Below are 21,722 nucleotides of genomic sequence, written 5' to 3' on the forward strand. Positions count from 1 at the left end.
AAATGCCTACACAACTTTGCCTACATGGTAGATTGTGGTACAGAGGAAACAAATCCAACAAAAAATAGAGAGGGTATTTTATTTGTTTCTTTTGACGAAGAGTTAAGTACCTCCGGCTAATAAAAAATTGATGAAGGTGAAGAGAATCTGCCAAACCTGTAATACCCTTTCCCAATTATGGAAATGGGAAGATGTTTTCCCAATTACCATTTAAGAGAGAGTATTTGCACATGGGAGACCAGACGGGGAAGAAGGGCAGCAGAGGAGGTTAAGCCTACGTATGCCTGTTGTGTGAAAGCCTGGAGGATGGCGAAGCCTCCACTGACTACAGCTGGTCTGGGATTCTATCCACTGAGCTCTAAACTTCAGAAACATGGCAACCCTCATCAACAGGCAGCTGCAGCTCAATAGTTCTTTTCAGGGTGGCAATTTCCCCAAGGAAATTGTATGTTTGTTATCAATGACCACGCATTATTTCACACTGAATCTCTCTCTCTCTCCAAGACATAAGGCTGCCTTTTAGACTTAGATACCTCTTCCTATATGTTTGGACTATAAAAGCATGCTCCAGAACCCAAAGTTGCTCTCACAATCCTATGAACTTCAGCAAGCTGGGTAAGGGCTCAGATTAAAGTTCCCATGTAGACATCCACTCATGTCACAGTAAGAGTGGCAGAAGAGTGTAAATTTTTAAGATCCTGCCTACACCCTAACCCTCAGTAATTACGTTCAAGTAAAGTGAATTTCCCCTGAAATTTCAATTACAGAAGGTATTTTCCACTGCTCACCACTTAACTGGTCTGCAGTGTTTGTATGGTGTAATTCTGCTAAATTATTTCCTCTCACAGTAGCTGGTTTTTTCATAGTGGGTCCACTGTTTGCCCATCAGTCAGTTAACGCTGTCTCAATTTACACTGAGTGTGTTACAGAGGGGGAACAAATGATCAAGAGATACTTGAGGCATGTTGGATGCCTACAAACTGCGTGGGGCGACACTACAAACAGAGAAGAGAATTGTAAATGGTTAATACAACCTAGAGACACTACCTTAATAGTCTAAACCATTTATGAAAATCACTATTAGCCACCCATTAACCTTTTATAAACTATTCATAAACACATTCTAACTAATGAATGGTAATTACACTAAGCTGAGGGAATATTCAGGGTTGGGAAGCATTGTATGAACAATTCTTTACCATGAGGGTGGTGGAGCACTGCAACAGGCTGCCCAGGGAGGTGGTTGTGGCCCCATCCCTGGAGATATTCAAGGTGAGGCCCAACAGGGCTCTGGGCAACCTGATCTAGTTGGGGATGCTCCTGCTGACTGCAGGGGTGGGGCTTGGACTAGATGACCTTTGCAGGTCCCTCCTGACCTGAACCATCCTATGATTTTATATCCTGCAAAGGTCTATACCATAACACAGGAAAAGGCCGGAACTACTTTAAAAGGAAGGCTCAGAAAGAGCATGGATGGAGGGGTGAGGGGGTCTGCTCTGGCCTCAACGTTGGGGCAAAGCCCTACTAGGGCCCTGCTGGGGTGCTGCCCAGAGGCCAGCCACAAACGGCATGTCTGCAGGCAAGCGTGGCCAACTATGGGCACACCAGTGACACCTCCCACCTACACCGGGTACCTGGGGCAAGGGCTGCCCCATGGCTGAGCTCAGGCACTCCAGCTAATACAGTGGGCAAGAGAAAACATGAGTCAAAACATGTATCAGAGCACAGCCTGCCCAGTGTTCCCATGTATGGGAAACCGAGAGGGAAGTTTCTGGGCTGAAACAAAGGATAAACCTCTTAAACCTATTCATCACCCTGCCTGTGTGCCTGAGCCATGTGTGCACATACTGGCTTATGCCAGAGACAAAAAGCAAGGCTGTGTACGCAAATGCACACCCCTCACCTCTGCCTAAGACAGGCCCCTCGTATTTTTTCTCTAGACAAGTATTCCATGAATTGCAATAAACACCCTAAAAATTCTAAGCAGCTCATTATACACTACTGTCTCCTTTTATGGCTCCAAGCCAGAATATAATGATGAGTCTTAACTTGTTAAGGACAACTAATTTTTTGTTCCTGGCTGTCTCAGGGGCTTCTCTCTTACTCACTCTCACTTTACTTCACTGTTGACATGTTTCTGTTAACTGGATGTCATCTGCCTGCCTTGATTTTATGCACAAGCAGTGGGATGCATTTTTCTGTGCAACAATTCTGCTTTGAGTTGCATTAGATTTGTCATTATTCTCTCATTTCCCCCTTGCACTTGTAACATTTCATCTATTCCTGCCTTATTTTTTGAGCCACGGTGCACCCACATTATGGTTTATACATGATCTTGCTCCCTTTGAAGCCGGCAGATTTCAGAGCCAGCCCTCGTCAGGAGAAGTGCCTGCTACCAATTTAGCAGGCTGAGGGCCCCGAGCTCCAACAACTCAATCTAAAGGGGGTCACAGGGTGGCACAAGCGAGTGTCAGCAAGTGCTGTTTAATTGCCAATCTAGGCTTCTCCATGGTGTTTAAAGTATAATGACCCATCACTTAATTCTGAGAAGTCCTGGCCCTGCTGCTGAATGGAATGAATATCAAAGGCTGTGCTAGAACAGGGCAAGGAGCCTACATTTCCTATAACTGCCATAAGTATAATAGACCTCTACTTCTGTCGTCCCATTACCACAATAATGTATTTAATTTGCTGTGTACTCTTTTTAACTAGATACCTTTCATAAAGCCTATCTTGGGAATATACCCTCCCCCCTCCTCATATCTCCCCCTTCCCTCAAATGACTAGCCTCTCTAATAATAATTAAACTAAATCAAGCCCTACTTTGCCTCACACCGTGCCTGCAAGTCTTTTATGGATATTAAAAAAGATTAAACGGAGGGAGGGAATCACTGTTTAAATTTGCAACTCTCTCCCCAACCTAGGATTTTTTCTCCCCTGTGCTGGGTCTATTAATTATTTTTTTTAAAGTTGATTTTCCAGTTGTCTCTCTATTTGCTGGAGCTACATGGGTGAATTTTAATTTTTAGCTTTCACTCTATTCATCTAAATCACACAACACACTAGTTCCCTACCCATTCACTCAGGAGCTCTTGTTACACGTTTCATTTCTCAATGAGGTGTGGTCCCTGTCCCCCTGCCTGCCCCATTCTTTTCCCCCTTAAATCCTCTATGCACCAACCTTCACATATTAAACAGCAGAGATGGAGAGGAAGGGACAGAGCAGGGAAGGGACATGGAACCTTGCTATGTAATGCATGCTAATTTAATTATGTGCCATCATCAAAATGGATTAGCTGTTTCAGCCCATCAGGAAAGTCTAAACCTCCACCGATTTAATTAACCAGACTGAAAATCAGATGAACAGAAAATAAAACTATCATTAGGAGCAATTAGTGATTACTTAAACATAGTGCTGCCAACCAGTTTGTAAATAAAACTAGCAGCCCCAGGAAAATTAGATGGAATTAATTGGAGGTAGGGAGGGGAAGAAATATATACTTCTAAAGCTTTACAGGGTCAGGCAGGCCCTTTTATGTTGACTATCAGGTTTGGAGCTTTGGTAGGGGAAAACAGCATAATAACCTTCCTCCCAACTCTGCTTGAAGAGCAGCCCTCCTCCCTCCTCTTGCACACAGAGTGCTGCTTGGGGTGACAGCCACCAAGAAAGCAGACGGTATCACAGCTTCTCCTTGTATGCTTTTTCAGAATCACACTCTCCAAGCTTTTTCATTTAGTTTGACTTTTAAAGATTACTTCCTGCTCCTCCACCTCTCCCTCAAAACCAAAGTCTTAAAGCCCAATGATGGGACTAGAAGGTATCCCTCATCTCTCCTCCCTCCACCCCACCAAAAACCTAAGGATGAACTGTTTAGCTGAAGTGCTTTCAGAAATGTGCTTCCTAGATGCAATGCCCTCGGCCTCTTCAAGAGAGGGCAGCAGAAGGAGCTACGTTTGCTCTCGATTCAGGACCTCAGCATTTGAACTCACCTTGACATGGAAGCATTGACGGTCAGAGCTGTTGGGTAAGGGTGGCGGAAACCCCCTGTCGTGATTGGGTACACTGGCTGACCTTGCCTGGCAAAAGAGAAGGGAAAGAGAGAATGAGAGAAAGAAAAAAAGGTTTAAAAAACCCCCAACAAAACAAACCAACAACAACAACCAAAAAAAAACACCCCACCACAACAAAAACCTTCTCTCCGCACAGTAAGCTTTATTCTCATTTGATCAGAACAAAAATCTTGGGGATTGTACAGCAAGGATCAAAGGAAAGAAACACAGAACAATTTGAATGCCATAAATCTGATAGGAATGGCTAATTAAATTTTATAACCTCTGCTTATGTCAATAGAGACCCTCTCCCCAAGCTGAAACTAGGTGTTTTGTTGTAATAATTAAAGGCGAAGTCTCGCTTGCTTTAATGGAGCCATCACACTAATTGAGGGCTACACATCCAAAGGAAAACAATAATGAATGTAAATTTATACCAAAATAAAGTACAGTGAATCAAAGGACTTCAGTTGCGCTTTGGGCCTCTTTCGGTATTTAGATCTCGGTGAGAAAACATTAAATTAACAGAGCTTAATTTGTAGCCTTTTGTCAGATTAACAAGTGTTGACAAGAGTTACCGGGGGAGAGTCCCCAAGAAGTATTGTGGGTAACCAATAGACAATCACACCTCATTACAATAATTAAAAAATACAGCAACATGCAAAACAGCATCCTCATGAAAGACACACAACTTTTTCTGATTGAGGGTTGTCTGTGCTGGCTAGGCCTTTTCATCTGTCCTTCAAACCTATCAACTGACTGGGCAGGATGCTTTTTGGGTGGGTACTGTGCTAGAGACATGCAGGCCTGTTGAGGATAGATGGGTTGGGAAGCTGATGGTGAAGCACGAGTGGCAACAAGGGGAAATAAAAATTTTGGGTTACTCCTATAAAGTTGGCCATTCTAGCCTTCTAGAGCAAAAGCAAATGTGACCACCCCTCAATAAAAACCACTTGGACAAGCTGTAAGAGTTGTGGGTAGGTAAGGATACCATGGAAGGTGACTTGTTATGAACCAGCAGTGGTGACAGTCTTCCTGGGACAGAGGTGGCCATTAGCACAAGGTTGAAGAAACTGGCCACATGTGGCAATGTGGTTTGGTGGCCACAACATGAGGTTCAAGGAGGACAAATGCAAGCCTGCACACAAAGCTCTGAGACACAGCTTAGCAATGAGGCAAATGCCAATGACAGTGAGGGATCTCTTCCTTGCACTCTTATGTCTTTAATGTAACTGACTTTTGGCATTTAGTTGAGTATAGTGGTTTTAAACGCTGAGGCTGTTACTGTGCAAACTTAAGCTAAGCAGTTGAAAGAGAGTACCACAGAAGACTGTACTGCAGCTATGCCCCTGCAAACAAGAAAGAAGAAAAAAAGGAGCTGACATGCATTCTGCCAGCATTCAGGGTGACCGACGTAAAAAAGTAAATCACCATATATAAGGAAGAATTTAAGATTTCAGGAATCAATGCTCTGGGTCTTCTGCTCACATTACGCTCTTCTGGAAAAACATCCTTCTGCAGAGAGCTGAAGGACATGCTCTACCCTCAGGATGGGAGAGCCTCTACCTAAACAAGTCGCATGACCACCCTGAGAGGAAAGGCAGCCTGCAAAGTGGCCAGATACAAGTTGCTGTGGTTGAGATCTGAGATTCAGCTCTCCTGTATCCACACTTCTGTACTTAAGAAGGGTGTCCAATGTCCTTGATGACAATGCCTCTACTTATCTAAGACTTGGGGGGGTGTGGGGACTCCAGATCTCTTATGGAGTGTGAACTCCAATTCCTTATGGAAGAGTGAACTTGTGAAGAGGTATTTTAGCACAGCTGGTCAAACAAACTATTTCTAGCTTTGGATAATTCATTTCTACAGAAATATGATCTCCCCAAAATCAATGAGGCCTGGTAGGTGAGAAAAACAGGGGAAGAGTCTTGGATCTATAATGCAGAGAACAGTTGTAACCAGCAATATAACGCATTTTATAAGTATTTAAATAAAATGTGCTGTACAAAAGGCCTAGGCAGCCTAGCAGTAAGGACTTTGTTACGGGATGGAATCTCATACCCTGCCAGTGGGATACGAGGAGCTGAAAAGAAAACAAACCCCCAAACTAACTTTCCATGGCTTTTTTTCTTAGCTAATTTTAAAGTAAACTAATTCTCTTTCTTGTTTGCAAGAAAATTCCATTCCTCAGATGCCAACTGCCCAGCCATGTCTCGACCAGGAATGCTGCTCACTGGCAAATGTAAAGCACTACTGTTTCACAAGAAAAACAGGGAAAGCAAATAAAACTTCAAATTGCACATTTATAGGTGAAGATGGCCCTGGTAAAAAAAAAAAAAAAACAAACCAAAAACAAGATTCCATGAGAACCACTCTGAGCTTCTAAAAACCAAAATCTGAGAAAAATCTAAATGGGGCAGTGCAAGGGCACTAACAAGAAAAGGACTTTTCTGCAGATGGATTTAAAAATTCCTGCCTTCACGAGCCATCAGTTAGTTGAGATGATATGCAAAGCTGTGTCCAACTGCTCATGTTTGCTTAGGACCACATGACCTGGCATAAGTTTTAATTAATCTTCATGAGGTGGGTAAACTCATACCACTCAATGAAGTGGCAGTTGGCAAACAGACCCAGCTCAATGCATACACACGCACACACACCTCCCACCGACCCCCAAGCCATTTTTAACATAAATTTTACATCAAAAAAGAAAAAGGAAATAAAAAAAATGGAACTCCTTACTGTGGTACTAACCATCCTAGCGGATGGGGGATTTGTCCTACAGTGCCGGGTGATAATGGATAATAAGGAGATATATCTGGAGGATGTGGAGGCCTTGGAATTCCTATGGAACAGGAACATAAAGCAGTGTTAGTATTGAGATGTGGAAGTCAATAAAATATAAGGAAAAAGCACGTATGTTTATAAATTGCTATCTATTAGTTTTTATTAGAATATTTATGGCTTCACCTTGGGTTTCCAAAGGCTGTTTTATAAAGTGAGCCTCTTGGCATCTTGTTAAATGAGATTCAACCAGAAAAACTGATGTGATTAACTCTTTTAGCCAGCTCTACAACCAGAGATAATTATTTTGTTATTTCAGATGAGAATTTAGGAGTCTCGCTTATAGTCTGGCATGATGCTGATCATTTAAGACAGCACCAGCAAAATGGTCCCTGTATCAACATCATGGTTACTTTAGTCTCCCAAGTGACCAAAAGAGCAAAGGTCCTACCCATACACTGACTGAGTACTCAATAGCATGGCATTATTTCAAAGTAACCTCCAAAACAAGTTACAGAGTCATTATAATTGCAAATTATGTTTGCTTTTCAGCAAACCTGGGAAATTCTTCCCCAAAACCTAGGAGAGGAGGGGAGAGCCCCTGGGAATGCTTGATAGAACCAGGGGCAGATGTTGAAGGTGTGCAGAGGAGGACAGAGGGTCCATTCATCCTCCCTGAAACTGGTGCAGTTCCTATTTGGAGAGCACAAACCAGCTCCAGACACAAGCCCTACATCTTAACGCCCCTTACATTAAGGGTAAGTAGGAATTACTCAGAGGAGTAAGGGTTACGAGACTGGGTCTTTCAATTACCAAGCCAGAGCACAATTACAGCAGAAGCAAAATTAAAACAGGGAGCATTAAAGGGAAGGGGTCCTGTATTCATGGCTAAAACCTATTTTTTTTAAGTCACTCAGGAAGCTTTTAATCTCTAAATTAAATCTCCTTGGGTGACATTTTCATGCAGACATTGCTTTTTCCCCCATTACAAAACCCAAATAGATTAACTGGGCTTTAACCAACCAGTGAGCTATTTGCATACTTGAAAGGATGTTCACAGAAGAAAACTAAACAGTCTGCAGACACTGATCATATGTTTTATGATAACCATTTAAAAGTTATTCCCTAAACTGCCATTATTTAAATGAGAGGTTGACTATGCCATTCACTTACAATACCCAGGGATGGCAAGATGGCTTCCTTTTAAGCCATGTGAAGTTAGCACTGAGCACAATTGAAAGAGAGACCCAGTTGAAGTGGAGAGAGTGAAAACCAGCTAATGCACCACCTGATTCAAGGGCTGGAGCTTAGATTAATTATCTGCATATGCTAGGGCTGACACAGAGCAATTCCTTTGACATGAATTCAGTTTCTGAGGTACCTCTCAATTAACTAGCTGAGATTTGGATAAACAAAACCAAACCCATTTTCACTATGAACTCAGTGCAGCCTGATGATTGACATTGTTTAACTTCTCTGTGCCTTTAGGTCAAACAGGGACCCTTGAAAAGTTAAGAGTAACATGAAAATTCTACTCTGTATCACCAATACCAAGTCAGGGCTTTATGCAACGCCCTGTATTTGAGACTGCCCCTCAGGCTGAACTGAGAGTTGTGTAGACTTACACTGGGGAAATGAGTTGCAAGTGTAGAGCTGAACTCAAGCAGCTAGAGGGGACGAAAATTCAACACAATAGAAGAAAAATGGCTGAACTCCTGACAGAGAAACAATGGGACTTGGGGAACTAAAAAGACCCATTTCAAAACCAGTCATGACCCACCACCTTTAAAATTCCAGCTGTAATTTTGTAAGTGCAGATCACAGAACATAGATGTTTCATTCTCTGGGTCGTGCATGCACAACAAGCAGTTGGCAGATCAAACTACTAGGTGAGGTATCATGCTTGCAAACACACACCCCTGCAAACGATACAACTCTGGTGTCACCCTGCAGAAGCTTTATGAAAATTCACCCAGTAGGTTCCTTCTGAAGCCTGATTGGATTAATAAAGAAACTATTTACCCTGGGTTCTTGCATGAATTTGACATTTTACATGCCCCCTTTGGTGCTCCAGCATAGGAAATCCTTCCTTACACACTCCTTCCTCCCAGTAAGAAAATGGAAGGATCCACCCACCTCGTTCAAAAAAACCCCAAGCTATTTCCCACCTACCTGTTTTGGGATCTACATCTGCTGGTAAGTGTGGAGGAGGGTTTCCCGGTGTGAAGTGCTCATTGCTGTATGTGATAAGCGGCGTAAGAGGGTGTACATGATGTGGGTGCTGCACAACTGGCACTTTGTTAGACTGTCAAGAGAAAAAAAATCAACAATGTTAGAGGAGTGCCAGGTACTCCCCACTGCAGCACAAGACATGCCATAGAAATCTGAGTAGCCAAGATTTCAACTGTCCTCAGACTTTTCCAGGTCCATTATCAGCCTCATCTTTGCAGATTTCCTACCTTATTGCTTAAAACCTCTTCACACGCTTTCCCTGCTCTCCAGTTTCTTTAATCTTTTTGACCTGTTGTGCTCCTGTATGGAGCAACAGCAACTCTAAAATTTTCCCTTTTTATTTTTATAATCTTGTGCTTCACCACTAAGATTCAGGTAGACTCCTCAGTGAGGGGCTGACAGAGTCCCCAATTTAATTAGCACAAGACCCAAATGCTCACTGACCTCCAGGTCTTTTCCTTTCCCCTTCCTGTCCTCACTTTCAGTTCAGCATTTTACTGCTCACTGCAAATACTCCAGATAAAAAGCCTTTGTAGTGCTAGAGTACTCCCTTCATCAGCAAGCATTAAGCTGACAAGTGATCACCTGCATATTTTATATATGTATATATATATATGTATGTATTTTAGAAGAGCTGATTTAATTATCAATTCATCAGAGAGCGCTAATAAATGGAAACTGGATAATGATGAATTGGGCTACTAAAATATTCAGCTACAGAAATAGTGGCAAAGACACAGATAAAGCCATTGAAATTAACACTCTTGTGGGGGAAATAATCACACAGATATCATGAGGTTTTCCCTGACACATTTCTAGCTCTGGGGGAGAAAAAAAAAAAATAAAAAAAATAAAAAAAAGACAAAACCTTTTCTTAACAACAACAATTAAAAAAAAAAAGAGTGAATGAATGAAAGGAAAAAAAAAAGAGTGAATGAATGAAAGGAAAAGGCAGGCTGAACTGTAACTTACCCTTACAAGATCACAAAGAAAAAATTAAGCTGAAACAAGTGAACTGCTGGACCATTTACTGCAAGTAATCCAATTGCAAAAAACCCTATTCCCCATAGAGGATTTTCACTAAAATCCTACAACAGGGACATTTAACCAGATTAGGTACCAGCAAAGATAAAGAGGCTGGTATTAGATGATGAATGGATTAGAGTCAGGTTTCATTTTAGAATGTGTCTTCATTTCCTTTTATTACTTTAAGTAAGGAACAACTTGCATTAACATCAAGTAAAGGGAATCACATTAAAATAAAGCAGTGATACCACGGCGGCCCCCAAGTAGCACTGCTGCTGTTCAGGGTCTCCCACTGCTCTCTTCCTTGCCCTCCTGCTTGCCCTCCTGCCCAAGGAAGACTCCCACTACACTGCTTGCTCCCCAGCACCCCCCAAACACATAGGCCTTTCACCATGCTGCATTAGACAAGTTATTATCTGATGTCACTTTGAACACACTAAGCTTCACTTAAAAGCATTTAAAAAATAATTCAGTTATTCTTTGGGAATGAGTTTCTATGCTGGGGGAAGGAAGAAGGAAGACAGACTGAGAGCCAGGAGAAAAAGAAATGTCAGTGTTCTCTCAAGCAAATGAGGCATGATGGAAGCATCGCACTTTGGTCAAGATACAGCAGAGCTTCACCTTTGGCTCTTCCAGCCTCCTTCCCATCTTAGCATACTCCTCCAGCCCCAACCATACCTGCATATGGTATTTGACTCACCCCTTTGATAACATGCAAAAAAAAAAAAAAAGTGTGCATCCAAGAGAAGCAAGCCAAAGAACACATCTGATGCTTCTCCCTTTCCCGAGGCGTATCTCTTTTTGTAGCCTTTACACAGAATGATTCCCCTCCAACAACATACGCATTGAAGAGAAGAATCCTATGTCAAGCAGACACTATGCAGGACAGAGGGTGGTCTTAAATGTTATAAATCACAGCACGTTGTATCATCTAGGCTGTAGGTCAGGTGTTCTGCCAGGTGTACAACCAAGGACAACTTCTGGCTGCACATATATATATAATGATAGAGATTTAGCCCCTTAATTCAAAAAGCCAAATGAGATGCTCTAACTCAACATCCATTCTCTTCCAAGTGAACCAACTTAAGCAGTCTGAAAGTAACTGAAACATTTGGTAAGGGCTTTGCTCAACAAATTATATTACAAACCATGCAAACTAGCAGGCACATGACATTAGATGTCAAATGATCTCACTCGATCTGGTTCACAAAACCAAATCATTCCCAGTAAGACGGATATCTGCTGGCCAAGAGCTGTGTGAACTCTTGCTGTTGTGTGACCCACACTGTGGCTGCAGTAGCTCTACGCTCTCCCAACTCTATCTCCACATCATTGCAAAAACTCCATATCCAGATCCTGACACACATTTAGGGCTGTTTTCCACGGAAAGCTTATTTTCATAGAAACTGGAACTGGTTAGTTAAACAAATAAGTGATAGAATAACATTAGAGGGTCAGCCTTAAGCCGACAAACAAGAGGTAGCTGGACTTCTATGCCTGTATCACCAAAGCCAGATATACTATAGGGGGTTACATGTAACCTGCAAGAAACTACCTCCCACTGCTTTTGATATACCAAAACCCCCTGCAATATCTCTGTGAAATGGCACAACTGCTACGTTATTATGTACTTTACGTAACACCTTTCAGAGAAAAATAAAAAGAAAAAAATAAATCCAAATCGACTATCAAGAGTTTGAGCCTGAGTCTGCAAACTTTTTTCCAGGTAAGTCATTTTTATTTGGGTTACTGCCCTGCAGTCAAGCAGACAATTCACATCAAGCTACTGGATGGAAAGGTAGGATGATTTTTTGCTACTCTGATGATGCTGGGGCAGAGGTGTAATGAGAATGTACCAAGGGAAAAAAGGAAACTATCATCTACATGCTCAAAAATATGCTCTCCAGGACAGAGGAACATGATCCACTGCCCCTGCAAATCAATCTGCACCTGTATTGCCACCCCAGGCTAGGTTTGTATGCTGCTTGGCACTATTTATTACACACTGGGAAAGGGACTGTTGCTCTGCTCAGTATGGCACACACAATTTGCAAGCCATGCTAACCACGCATAATAGGCTAAATAAGCTGAACTTTAAAAGCAGTATTCCTGAAGTTAACTAAGCTTCCTTGGAAAAGAGAAAAAAAAAAAGAGAGGACTAGCTTGGAAAGAGCAGGATTAATCCCACACACGCATCCTTCTTTGAAGTCAATGGGAGCTCTGCCTGAGTAACAAGTGTGGTCCTAACCCCATTCACTGGCAACGAAAGGTAAACCACAGAAGCCATCAATAGAGGATACCTATTAGATGACCTTAGCCATAGCCCCCAAAAGGCCCTTCGCCAATACACATTTGGCAGTACTTTATCAAGGGTAGTTTTAAGCTAAAAGCCACTGCAAGATGCAGGAATTTCTCTGGCAAGTTGAAGAGCTCCATTTATGGTGATGTCAGGCACAGAAAGGGGAGCTGCACTGGTATGCACAGATTAGCATCAGGGCATGTGGTAACAGGACTGGAACACGTGGGGATTTCTAGAGAGAAATCCCAGCATCTACAGAGTACCAAGTAATCTGCTGATAAATCAGTCCTGGTGGAGTGCTTTTATGCTGGCTAAAAGGGCATGGTAAAGAATTGGGAGGGGGAACAACAAAATAACAACAGAAGTTTGCTTTTCTTGATAACCCCTGCCTGGAACAAACCTCAGGAAATTGTCCCCATAGGGACTCAACTACTAAATCTTTCTGTATCAATGTGAAATGCTTCTGGGAGTGTTTAAACAGATTACTTTAAAATAATAATGGAGCTCTGGAATGAAAAAAAAAAAAAAAAAAAACAACCACAAAACCAAAACAACAACAAAAAAACCCAAAGCACAAAATCACAACAAATTTTGGACTGATATATGTTTGAGAGGAATACTGAGACACATTTAGCCCAAGTTCTGATAGGTGCCTTCAGGGAACAACAACAAAAAATATCTTCAGATTTAAACTGCAGGGGATTGTGTGTATAAATTGCTGTGTATTAGTCTTTGTTGTGTGGTAAGGACATTTCATTAACAGGATGAAAGATGCTTCTATGCACATACAGCCCAATTTAATACACCCCACTGATGAATACCCCCCATTTATTGAAGAAGTTAATACATGCTGTATAAATCAATAGTTCCTAAGTCTCTGAAAGCAAAGCAAGACTTCCATGAGATGAAACGTTGTATTGTTGAGCACACAAAGAGAAACTAACCTTTAAATAGGAAGAGTTTGTTACTGCAATTTCTGTTTGCAAATTCATAGCTTATTTGGCTTTGGTACTGAAAACATGGTAAACACCGAGTCAGAGAAAAACGTGTCAGAGAGGTCAAACAATTTACCCTCGCTGGGATAACGTGGTGTTGGTAAAAGCAGGTCTGCAAAAGAAAAAGCCACCCAGGTTGAAAACAAGCCATCGTGCAACTGCAGCATTTCATCAGCCAAAGTCTGCAGCCTCGGACAAACGGCCGACGGGAGACTCCGCTCCACCACATCCCCCGCGGAGCAACCCAAGGGCTGGGCAGGGAGGATGCTCCTGCCCCAGCATAGCCTGGAACTCTGGCTGCAACCACGCAGGGATCCCCCTCCCGACCCGGGGCAATCTTTTAAGTGTGCTTAAAGCCTCATATCCTGCTCACAAGGCAGGGATGGGCTGCCACCCACCGGGAACTGGGGATGTGGCATGGGAGGAACCGATCGGGCACTTGCACTCTGGACCCCCAGAGCCCCCTCCCCTTCCTCCACTAGCAGTAAGAGAGAAGGAATGAGAACTCGCCATTCACCTTAAAACCTATTAATCAACAGAGACTGAAAACAAATGGAGCTAGAGCTCCGCCTGTCTCTTTTGCCATGTCCTCCTCCTCCCTGTTTCCTCACTGCTTTCCCTTTATGATGAAGAAAGATGGCCCCTGAAAGTGCCTTTATGAGCCTAATACAATAAAACAAAAGCAGGACAGAAGGGGGTTTGTCAGCCTTTTCCCCTCCTCCAGGGTGGATGCAGAAGGTCGACAGTAGTCATGAATTAACAGGCCCTCCTGGAGCTGCTCCCTGAGCTTAGAAAGGGTACCATTCAATACCAGCTCACACTAGAAAACCAGGTTCATAACTTGTCTCCCTGTATTTTCCAGATGGTGCTATTGCAGTTATGCTGACTAGAGCCAGTGAACTGTTAACAGATGTTCCTCAGCTGCTCTGCAGCTCCAAGGATGCTTGTAAGAGGAGTATTTCTTTTTCCCTAAAGGTTGATCTCTCTTTGGTTCTGGATAGGAATGACAGATTCCCCACAATTAGAAAACCAAATTGCAAGAAAAGGCTGCAAATACTGGAATATTCTTCTGTTTCTAGCCAGGGTCAACAACACCCAAAGAAGATTACCCATCATTAAGCAATACCCCAGCCCTGGGAATTGCCCACATCAGCAGCCACTCATGGTGGCACCCCAAAATTTTACAAGGAAACCGCAAACTATTCTGGTTAAAAAAAAAGCAGCAGACCAAACACACCATCCCCTTCCCAAGCATAAAAATCCAATGCCAGTGATGAAGAATTTCCTGAAAAAAAAGCTAACATTTAAGGATGCTTTCACACCTGACTAAGCATTTTCTCCTGAACACCACTTCCTCTGGCTTCATTATGGCTGATACAGTGGCCTGAGCCCTTTCACAGTTTAAGGTAGCTGATTTCTGCCTAAGGTCCTGGCCTAAGCTAACTGCCCATTGTAACCAGAGACAAGGCCTCCATTGATAATCACCACTCACCCTGCTAAAAAAAAAAAAAAGCTCATTTACCTCTTTCACACAAATGATGACAGGAGCACTGACAACCATGTGCTTGGACAATACCCTCAGCTAGCCAGAGATTGACAAAAAAACCCAAAAAAACCCCACAATCCCCCCACTGCCCTCCCCTTAATAAATAAATAAATAAGGCAAGGGGGGGACACACTTCTACATCCTTCTGCTTCTTTCCCCTCCCTCCCTGACTGCTTTGCAGGCCAGCCAGCACCTAACCTCCTCCTGCAAGAACTGCCGGCTTTCCAAAAACTCCCCATGCTCTACTGGCAGTCTCTCAAGACAAAACAACAAAACCAGCTTCCTGCCTTTAAGTGTCCAGCAATTCATCCAAGAAAAGAATAGTTTTCTTTTCCCCCCCACCCCCAGCTTTTAGTATGATGAAGTGTCCCCTGCATACTGGAGCACTAAGCTACCGTGCTTGACATTTTCGGCATCCTGCCTGAGAGGGAGCAAAGGTACTGAGGGGAGGGGGTAGGGAAGTGAGGATTTAAGATGTTCAGGAAATTTCCACTTAATTTCGCCAAAAGGCAATTATGTGAAATGATCTGGTGACAATTAGCATATGCCAAATCCTCTAGTGTAAAAGGGAAAGAATTAGGGTTTAGCTATCTAATTACTGCCTGTTAGTTCTCATGCAGGAGAATTAGAAACACTGCTAGTAAAACATTATTTTTAAGCGTGCTCACATTTTGCTTTTGAAGCTGCTGTGGACTGTAATCTTACTGCTACGGTATTTGGGGAGGAGTTTTGGTTTTTAAAGTGGGAAAGAAACAAACGAAAAAGAAAACGTGGGGTTTTAAATACAAGTGCTGCATCCCTAGACCGTAAGGTGTTACTCTAATGCCAGGTCAGACCCAGACAAGCACCTGCATAGACACAGCTATATATTTTGAGATCCTTCAGTATCACTTGAAATTACCCTGATGCCAGTTAGATTTTACCTCTCTCATTCTCTTAATGCTTTACTGATGAAGAGAAAGAATTCCCGTGCATCTGGCTCTGTCTCATCTTAGCATTCAAGTCTGGACACCAGTTACCCCAGCCTTTAGCCCAGAAACTATGGCCTACATGTATGCAGCCAAGCCTTAACTGCATCTTAAAATCAGAGATGATTCTATCAACAGGTGGAGGACAGTGTAGCTCACCCTTGAAGTTTCAGGCAGTTAGGTGCCCAGATCTATTCCTTCCATTACAAAAGGAGGGGCAATTTATTCCCATAGCTGACAAATATTCGATGCTTTCTTTGCCTACTTCAGTTAATTACTAGACAAATACTATCTCTGTAGAGCAGTTAAGCCTACATTCATGTCTAACAACACAAAAAGCAGAAAGATTAGACAAAAACCCCAAAACCCACTGTTGTTTTTTAAGCAGCACCAGGACAAGGTGTGATGGATGCACAAGTGCTAAGCAAAGAGATTGGTGAAATCTAAGCAGATCTTCAGGAAACAGTGCTGAACATAAAAGTGGGTGGAGAAGGCAGATATACAAAGTAATAATGCAAGCACAAAAAATCACTTACAGAGGGGAAGAAGGGAGAAGTGAATGTAAGTACAAGGGTGCTTGCTTATAATTGCCCTGATAGACCTTATTTGTTCATTTGTACAAATGCCTAGTAATGTAATTTTACTTACTGCCTACCATTCTCTAAAATGTCACATTATAAACAGCTTTAATTCCTGCATATAAATCACTTATTTCAACACTAGATGGGCATATCCTGCAGGAGAAAAAGCTCCACTGATTTTTGTTAGTTTATCTGTGACTTCTGTCTACAATAAGAACTTAAATGTAAGGCTATTAAAAAAACGGGGGGAAAAAAAGGAAAGAACAAAAACAATAGGATGCATGACTACATCCACTAGTATTAGGCAGTATCAGTAATAAAATCATTATTAGTAAAAATAACATGCACATACATGCCTTAAGATATGATGCCAAGTTTTCAGTACAGCTTTTTAAAATGCAGGATTCACAGATTACAGCAGTCTGTGCTCAACACCGATACACAGCACATGTAGCAAATGTTTAAATAGCTTAACAAATATCAAAGCTCTCAAAAATGTTTCTATTTCCTAATGTGCTAAAAACGTTACACACTGCCACAAAACAACTGAGCAATGAAATTATGTCCATCTAGATCAATTTATTTCTTGAATAAATTCAACAAAGCTTCCATAAAATTGTGATGCAAACAGAACTGAAATACCTTGCAAATATTTTGAAAGGAAAGAAAGCAGCACATTTTTACAGTGCTGTCAGGCCTTTCCCCCCAAGTCCCAATAAAAAGAATTTCTCTAAAGGTAAAGCACAAGCTCTCATCACCAGCCATGCAACACCTGCACATGCAACAATAGGCAGTGAAAGAAAAAACCACCTAAACATCTGTCCTTTTAGATTAATTCCATTTAGATTAATTCTATATAATTTCACCCCTTGTTTTACACACTAAAAGGCAAAAAAAAAATTAGTTAAGCTACCAGGCAAAGGTACCACAGAGTACTGAAGTGACAGAAATCCTCCTCCTGGACTGAGCGACTCTGTAAGCAAGCTTGGCAGAGTTAGAAAAGGAAACAGCTGAAAACTCAAGACTCCCACAAAACCTCTTGTAAAAAAGCAATGTTTTCTAAAATTCTTAAAATATATTTCTATTTTCCGTGTATAACTATGGGCAATGTACAGAATTGGATGAGGGGTAAGTTTACTCTCTGTAATAGATATTAATAAGAGGAAAAAAAGTCTCATGAGCTCCTGATAACGAACACGGAACCACTGTGCCAAAACATGTTATCCCATATTTATCAACATCCAGTATTCTTTTTTTCATACTCCTCTATCATTGGGTGAAACGATTTTTATGTAGTGTCCCTAAAATTTTGATCTTTCACACCTTATCTGAGCTCTCTGAAGAGTCCAGAAAATTTAACTACCAACCAAACACAGGCTCAAAAGCACCCAATTAAAAACTACTACATCCTAGTTTTAATAATTTCATAAAAAGGAACCAAACAACCAAAACCTTGTTTTGTGTATGACAAGACTTCAACTATTCCATCTCCAAATCCCCATAACTGTTAACGTACGTGCTCTGCTACAAATCAACTTTTTCTCCTTTAAAATAAAACCAAACCAAACAATTTTTACCTTCATGGTTTCAGAGTTAAGGAAATATCGTACTGAACTGAAGAAAGCTTTGAAGTGGCCCCCTCTGCCCCAAAGGAGAAAAAGAAAAGAAAAGCTAGTGATGTCATGGTCACTGTGTGAATGTGTGACTGCAGATGTAACGCACAGCTAACACACGCGCGCACACTTCTCCCTCGCTGCTAACCATTGTTCAGCATCCAGAAATCAGCTCCTGAAACCTGCTGTACACCAGGCTCTGAAACACCGCCCGCCCTCCCAACACACCCCGATCCCACCCTGGATGGATGAGAAAAAAAAAAAAAATTCTTTCCCCCCTGTCCCCCCCACCTTTCCGTAAACCAAATCCCAAAATCAGGCAGAGGGAAGGGCAAAGAGGAGGAGTGCAACAACTCTGCCTTGCTGCACCATTGTGTCATGACAAAACACGGCTCTGCCGCTCGCTCCTCACCACTGCTGTAAAATTAAAGTGTCATCGAAAAGTCACGCATCCCCTACTAAAAAAGACAATTACCAGAAAATAAATAAATAAAGACAACGTCTCTAACAAAGGTCACAGCTGGAGATGCTTCCTTGATTCAAACCCTTCCCTCCACCCCCCCTCTTTTTTTTTTCCCCTTCCACGCAGGAGGAAAGAAAAGGAGAGGGAGAGAGGGGGAGAGAGAGAGAAGTCACATCGGAAGTTCAATGGTCAAGACAGAAAGCGTGCACACAGAAAGTGCTACTCACCCAGCAATTCAAATTGAGATGCCAGCAGCCGAACTGCTGGAAGAGAGAGAACCCAGAGGCAAGCGCTCCTCCTTTACCACTCAAATCTTCCATTCCCACTAAAATTGCATCCCTCGGGTACATAGCAGCTTTGTCTTTCCTTCTCTTAACCTCAAAAACTTTTTTCTTTACTGTCTAGCTGCCAATTGTGCTGGCTTTGTATTATTTTCCTTACAGCTTTTCTCTCTTTTTCTTTCTCTGCTCCCCCCCTTCACTTAAAGTACTGGAAAAGCTGTCTTAAAAGATCAAGATGTCTCCAGTTTTTTGGCCTGGTGTTTTCTGAATGCTCAAAATCCGCTGTCATGTTGGCTGTGAGAAGTGTCTTATTTCTAAATTGTCAGCTGCTGTTATCAAAATTTAGAGAAGCCTCCTGTCTTTTCCTATATAGCACTTTACCATCATCCTTTCAGGGAGTGGGGAAAGGACTTTCCTGCCCCCCCTTACGCAGGTATGTCTGCTCAGAAGAGCTAAAAAGCAGTTACCTTGGAAATCAATGACAATGCTACTACAAGCCAGGTTGCACAGGTATTACTAAGTGTAGTGAGGAAACGCCGGCCGGCCGTGAGGGAGCATGATCAGTTAAGTGTAACAAGTAGTCACTTTATCTGCAAGATTGTCAAATCCCTCAAAACAAATTTCTTAGGGGGAGAGCTGTAAGGGAAGTATATTTTCTTGTCATTGTAACACTGAGGTGACATTTGGCAGACCTTTACCATTAGCTCTGGTCTCTCCCTCCTCCTTCTCTTTCAGTATTTAATATTTCTGTAAACCACTGACCCCACTGTAAAAGCGATGCAAGAAGAGCTTCAAGATCACTAACCTTATAGTGCCCTGGCTATTATATTTTCCCAAGCTGCTCCTAAGTGAGAATGAACAGGGGTACCCAGAGAGCATCACTAACTGAGCAGGGGTGAAGCTTTCTCCCTGCACCTCGTTCTTGCCTATGAGCATTGTGAGACACCCGTTTGCCCACTTCCTGAGTCCAAGCCAGGTACCGAGAGCAAACCGCAGCATGCGAGTTCACCACAAGTCAATCCCTCATCTCTTATTTATCCCTTTCCCTGAAGTTGCAAATAGTTACTCTGCAACAGGGGCAAAAGCCATAAAACATGGTTTAATGGGGAATAATTAGGAAACCATGGCTCTGCTTTTCCCCTCCTCACTTTCTACGCAAGTTTGTTTATAGTAATGGATGCTGCACGCAGAGAGAACCATCGTCATTTGGGACAGATGCTGCTGCTGAGACACTGAAGCAGACCAGTTGCAAACACTTGTCTTCCCTGCACACATCTGGGAGACTCAGGCAAACGAGTTCATAGCCCCCAAAAAATGAAACAACAGGACTAAACAAATATTAGAAAAAAATGAAAATTCTTTCAAACAGGAAGACCTCGAGTGGTTCCAGGTTTGCTTTTTAAGTGGCAGATTAATCTCTGAAGGTTGTGGGCAAAACAGAAAAACCCAAACCAAACCAAAATGCAAACTGGCACCCAGGACTCAGGGAAAAAAAAAAAAAAAAAGAAGAAGAAGAAGAAAAAGAATAGAGGCAGGAAGCAAGCAGTGGGGAAAAAAAACCCTGTGTTTTCTGTCCGGCTGAGCTCCGTCCCTCCTCTGCCCACACAGCTCTGGCCTTCGCGTGCAAAGTGTCAGCCAGCAACCTTTAAGGCCCTTAATACCAAAACAAAACCCTGCGATTTCCCTTTACACGGCAATAACAAAAGCAACGAGGCTCCAGTTTGACAAGTAAAAAGCCCCAACAACACGGCAACTAATTGCCTTCCCTCCCTCTATTCACAGCAGCCACCACACTCCAGCGGCCGCCTTTGTCACACGTGCGATTTCCCGCGGCAGCCGCCAGCCCGGGGCCGCTGACGGACAGTTCCCCACCATTTACCAACAATAACTTAGAAAAGTGCAGCAAATGGGACGGGCAACTCGGAATTAGGGATGGCCGGCACCCCCTCAAGATGCGCGGCACATAGAAAAAAGCCCGGAGCTCTTCGGAACCTCCCTGTTCCCAGACCGCACATACTCCCCCCCTCCCCCTTCCACATCTCCCCCCAACAATCTTCTGCGGGATACAAGTTTTCCCTCGCCCCGGTCGCGGCCGCTTTCCCGTAGCCGTCGGGAAGTGCGGCCCGGAGCGGGGAGGCCGAGGGCAGCGGGCGGGCTGGTGGGGGGGAACAACAGCAGCCGTGCCCCACGCCCTCCCCGCCCCGAGCTCTCCTTACCATCAGATTGCAATCGCAGAGGGGAGGGAGAGACCAAGCGGGGCTGCAGCTCATTCCGCGCATCCCTGCAGCCGCCACCACCGAGGCTAAAACAAAGTTGGGTACTTATGGGCAGAGAGGGAAAAACGCGTGCCTTGGCATTTTCTAGAAAGTTTCATAAAAAATCCCAAAATTAAATGTAACCCCTCTACTCATTAAGAAAAAAAAAAAAAAAACAAACTGGAAAAACTGCTCTGCTAGTTTAACCTCGACTGTGGTTGGGGATGGGGGGGTGGGGGGAGAGGAAGGACAAAACTCCCCGCACAAATTTCACGCCTTTCCAAATTAAAATAGCGCGGCAAGTTCCTACCGACGCAGGAGCCCGTCAGGGAGACGCACGGTCCCATCCATCATCACGCTCCCGCCGCAGCCACAGGTCAGACCCCTCCGCGGCAAGTTCCTCCTCCCCACCAGCCGCGGCCGGCCGGAGCCAGCCAGGCGCGCACAGGGGCGAGGACGCGGGCGCGAAGCCCGGGCAGCCGCGCAAAGCAGCGCTTACCATTGACGGGGGCGTTAGTCAGGGCGCGTCCCGCCGCCCGCTGCACGCATGCTGCTGCTGCTGCTGCCCGCCGGCTGCTGCGCCCGCTGCGCCGCCGCGCAACGCCGCGCACAGCCGCGCAGCGCCGCCG

At 43.4% G+C, this 21,722-nt stretch overlaps 1 protein-coding gene across 8 annotated transcripts in view; it reads right to left on the minus strand.

Annotated features, from left to right (window-relative positions):
* TCF7L2 (transcription factor 7 like 2) overlaps positions 1-21,722 on the minus strand; it is a 177,390-nt gene that overhangs the window by 18,062 nt on the left and 137,606 nt on the right. For 7 of the 8 annotated variants that reach the window (XM_054382257.1, XM_054382256.1, XM_054382255.1 and 4 more), the window contains 3 exons: positions 9,007-9,139; positions 6,793-6,895; positions 3,991-4,077 (listed from right to left, as the gene is read on the minus strand). In XM_054382257.1, coding sequence (XP_054238232.1) covers positions 3,991-4,077; positions 6,793-6,895; positions 9,007-9,139 — 323 coding nt within the window. The remainder of the gene's footprint in view (positions 1-3,990; positions 4,078-6,792; positions 6,896-9,006; positions 9,140-21,722) is intronic. The other variant, XM_054382260.1, reaches the window with a different exon arrangement.

Source organism: Indicator indicator, chromosome 7 (assembly GCF_027791375.1).
Source record: "Indicator indicator isolate 239-I01 chromosome 7, UM_Iind_1.1, whole genome shotgun sequence".
Taxonomy (NCBI): Eukaryota; Metazoa; Chordata; class Aves; order Piciformes; family Indicatoridae; genus Indicator; species Indicator indicator.